The 4357-nt window shown below is 57.3% G+C and overlaps 1 protein-coding gene across 1 annotated transcript in view; it reads left to right on the forward strand.

Annotated features, from left to right (window-relative positions):
• ANXA6 (annexin A6) overlaps nt 1–4357 on the forward strand; it is an 11640-nt gene that overhangs the window by 5421 nt on the left and 1862 nt on the right. Inside the window, exons 16-20 of the mRNA XM_009696221.1 lie at nt 475–565; nt 1276–1355; nt 1559–1630; nt 3787–3883; nt 4201–4296. Of these exons, the coding sequence (XP_009694523.1) occupies nt 475–565; nt 1276–1355; nt 1559–1630; nt 3787–3883; nt 4201–4296 (436 nt within the window). The remainder of the gene's footprint in view (nt 1–474; nt 566–1275; nt 1356–1558; nt 1631–3786; nt 3884–4200; nt 4297–4357) is intronic.

A 4357-nucleotide genomic window follows, 5' to 3' on the forward strand; every position in this document is an offset into this window, starting at 1 on the left:
ATCCCCAGGCTCTCATCTCCTATACGGAAAGAAAGCAGAGCAGAAAGCACCAGCACAAAGACCTGGCTTGCACTCAAGACCTTCTGGGAGCCCACTTTGGCCTCTCTGCAGCCCAGCACCCTCTAGCCAGCTCGTACACAAAGCCTCTCGGGGAGGCCTCCCTTACAGAGCATCCCCACTTTGCAGTGGGAGCAGTGTCCTGCCAGGCACAGGCAGCCATAGGAGAGCCAGGGTAGGGACAAACCAGTGGCGTGCACCACTATCCACCAGTCACACCAGTTGGGACCCCACTAGCAGCACACTTGGTGCTGGTCCCTGTCAGCACTTGGGGCCATTTGCTGAACATGGACTTTTGGCACGTAGTAGCCCTGGGGTTAGAGCAGCCCCTCCTTGCCTGGCACTGGGAGGGCAATGCCGCTGTGTCCCCATCCAGCACTGGCACCCACAGCACCCCACCATGCTGTTCTCTTTCAGGGGGCTGGCACAGATGAGAGCGTCCTCATCGAAATCTTGGCCACACGGAACAACCAGGAGATCACGGCTATCAACAAGGCATATCAGGAAGGTACAGCACAGGAGGGGTGTAGGGAGCACCCAGGTCCTGGGCACAGACCACATTTAACACTTTCCAGAGCCTGGGGTACAATTTTTGTCTTTGGGTTGGGTCCATGGCTTGGTGCTGTGAAGGTCTATTAGTCCCTCCAGGCAAGCGCAGCTCTTCCCCAGGGCCAACACCTTATTAAAGAGAAGTGCAAACCTGGGATGAGGCTGGCAAGAGTCCTCAAATCCATCTTGTGATTTCTCACACCCCCAGACCCTGCACTTCTCTTTCACCTCCTTCTCCCTAGGGAATAAGAGGTTAAATCCCCAGCCTCTTCTCCCCTAAGGAACCCACGGTTTTAAACAGATAGTTCTATGGCTGGTCATTCCCAGCAGAGCGCTGGTCCTGGGCTCTCTCCATGTCCCGGTGACACACCCCAGCTCTGCCACCAATGTCTCCTTCCCCAAGAGCTCTTTTGCAATGATCCCTTTCCCTCCAGAGCACCTGAAGCAAGAGGCTGTGCTCATGCCCAGGGCATTAGAGCTGTTGGGGTGATCCCTTCCTCCCAGGGCTTGAAAATAGCAGGTGGAGGCACCTGGTTCAGCCCTGCAAAGGCTGGAGGATGACCACCATCATCCACGGCCCCCGTGGGGATCATGGGCCCGACAGACTCTGGTGGGTGGGAAGCAGAGCTGCAGGCAGGGTGCAGGGCTCAGTGGTCCCCTTCTCCATAGCCTACCACAAGCGCCTGGAAGATGACCTGAGCTCCGATACATCGGGACATTTCAAGAGGATTCTCGTCTCCCTGGCTCTGGTAAGGGTGGCTGTCTTGCTGGGGATTGTCCTCTCCCTACCGTGGGCAGTAGTGAGGGTCTGCAAGGATGGTGGCTATGGAGAAGACGGAGCATCGCTGCCTGGCTGGGCAGCACTGCTGGACCCTGTCTGCCACCCCCTCACCTGGGGCTCTCCCATGAGATGTCGTCTTCCCAGCTCCATTAATTTTGTATTGAACCACAGGGCAACCGTGACGAAGGACCAGAGAACCTCACACAGGCGCATGAAGATGCCAAGGTAAGAACCATACTGGCAGTGCTGTTACAGGCTCTGCATTAAAAAAAAATGAGGATGTTGCGTCTCCTGGTCTGGAAATAGGATCCTCAGGGAAGCAAATGCTGCTGGGCAGGGTCTCTGCAAGCTGCATGGGGAGATGCCAGGTGAAGTGACACCCTTGGAGGTAAAGCTCCCAGGCCTGATTTCAGATGCCCTGGGCTCTGCTGCTCCATGCATGGGGAAGCTGCAAACCATGAGAGCAGCCCTTGGGCCCAGCCCCAGGGAGCTCCCAACCAGGGACGGCACCATTTCTTGTGCAGATCTGCCACTTCAGGGTCCAGGAGCACAACGGATGCTGAAATCTGGCACTTGAGCTTCAAAGGCAGCTTTGGGTTGATCTGCAGGAGCCGCTCACCTCTTTGCATTGTGCATGGGGCAGCCCTGAAGCCTAAGCTGCTTTTCACTCTGCCAGTGCGCTGGGATGCCAGCCCCAGCCCCCAAACCATTGCCTCATCTTTACTGGGCTGTGGTGAGCCAGGACTGGAGGGGGAAGGCTGAGCAGCTGGAAACGGTGCAGGAGGTTGCTGGGGCCCCATTGCCTGGCTCAGGTCCTGGTTTCAGGAGACCTGTGACCCTTGGGCTCTACACCTTGACTTCCTGCTCCTTCTGGCCAAGTCTTTTCTGAAAGGGGTTGGGAAGCTTGGTGCAGGGCCTCGCTTGTCTTTCCTGTGCCAAGACCGCTTGCTCCAACGCATGCCGGCAGCAGGCAGACGTGCAGCTTTCCCAGCAGGGCCGCTGCCGGCAGAGGGAGTGGATGCTGCGCTGCCTGCACCCCGCTGCATGCGATGCCGCTCGCCTCGACCTGCTGCAGAGAAAGAGAGAGCCAGGGATGACAAACACAGGGACGAGGCAGCCGGGTGGCAGCTGGCCTGGTGCCACGCCGTATTTTGTCAGCAAAGCTGCCCTTCCTCTCCTTCTGCTGGTGGTGCCTGGCAGAGGCGGGCAGACTGGTGTGAGCCAGCCTGGGGCCAGGCAAGGATGCTCCCTGAGGAGCAACAGGCTGGTACCCAAGCCCCACGAGTGAGGGGCTTACTTTGCTTGGCCAAAGACCACCCCTCCCACACCCCAGGCAGTGGTGTAGATGCCAAACTGGAGAAAGATACAGGTCCTAAGATCAGGCCCACTCATAGGAAAAGCAGGGGAGCTGGGGCCGGGTCATTTTGGGGGATTTTGCTAGCCTTCCCTTGCTTTGTCAGGGAACGACAAAGGTTGAGCAGCACCTTCTGACCCTGTTGTCTTCCTGTCTCTCTCTTTCTCTCCACCAGGTTGTTGCTGAGACCCTGGTGAGTGCCTGCCTTTTTGCTCCTTAGCCTTCTGCGTGTTTGAGGGGATGCTGCGGTCCTCGGGTGCAAGGCTGGGGCTGGGAATAGCAGCCCCACATACCGGGCTCCTCTGACCACATGGGCTGTGCTTGCTTCCTTGGGGCTCCAGGGGCCTTGCATCAGGATGGGTGGCAAGGGGACAGATGGGACCTGCATGAGGGCACTTCCCTGCAGCGCTGGGCAGGAGAGAGAGAAAGCCACTTTCCTGCCCTTGGGAGGGCTGGGGACCAATCCTGCCTGCTGTCTGCATGCAGGACCCATGTTCCTGGTGGCGTGGAACTCAGGACTGGCTTCCCTGGCTCACTGAAAGTGGGAATTGGGGAAGAGGCAACTTTCTACTGCAATAGCCTAATGAGTGTGATGAGTACAGCCTCTCCGCTGAGCCCTGCGGCAGGACTGTCAGCCGTTTCACCTGTCGGCAGCACTGCTGTGGCCCAGGGTGGAGGGTGGGTCCTGTGTCTGGCAGCTCTGAATTCCCTGTTCAATATTGGTGACCCCCAAAACATCCTCCCCAAAGGACAAGAAAAAGTCTTAACCATGAGCATTGCAAAGCTTTTTTTCACAAAAACTGAAAAAAACTCTTTTTGCAGAGATAATGTGTGCAGCTGTGCTTTTCAAATCCATGCATAGAAAATGCCTTTTCTTCCTCTGGAGGAAAAAAAAAAAAAAGCTGTTTGCCTGCTCATAAGAGGCCCCCCTCTTTGCAAGAGGGTGTCAGGACTGGCTGTCCCAGGAAGAGCTGTTGGACATCTTTGTCCCTCTCTGCTATGCCCGTCCCCCTGCCTCCCTCTTCACCCTTGGTTGCTTTCCCAGAAACTTGCTGACATTGCCAGCAGCGACTCCAGCGACTCCCTGGAGACTCGGTTCCTCAGCATCCTCTGCACCCGCAGCTACCCTCACCTCCGCAGAGGTAGGACCACATTTCTCCATCACTGCTGGACCCTCAGCTGTAACACAAGTGCTTTGATTTGGGCTGGATGGGACTCCCGGGCAGCAGGAGATTGAGGTCTCCCCGAAGTTGAGCCCTGTCTCCCAAGCAGTGGGGGGGATGAGGCAGTGGGAGGAAACGGCATGGCCTTGCATGTGGGGTGGCTAGTTGAGATTGCCCAAGCCTGCTCTGGTCCCTTCTGGTCCAGATGTCTCCATGGTTGAGGTTCAAGTCTCCTGGATGCTCAGGGCTGGGATGGAGTGGCTCAGCGGTGACCCTTTCTTCTCTCCCATCCTCAGTGTTTCAGGACTTCATCAAAATGACTAACCATGACGTGGAGCACGCCATCAGGAAGCGGATGTCAGGAGATGTGAGGGATGCCTTCGTGGCCATCGGTCAGTGCCTGGCGGGTGCTCCCTTGGGGCAGGGCTCCCCGGAGGACAGGCAGCCCCTTCA

Source organism: Cariama cristata, unplaced genomic scaffold (assembly GCF_000690535.1).
Source record: "Cariama cristata isolate BGI_N322 unplaced genomic scaffold, ASM69053v1 scaffold29452, whole genome shotgun sequence".
Lineage (NCBI taxonomy): Eukaryota > Metazoa > Chordata > Aves > Cariamiformes > Cariamidae > Cariama > Cariama cristata.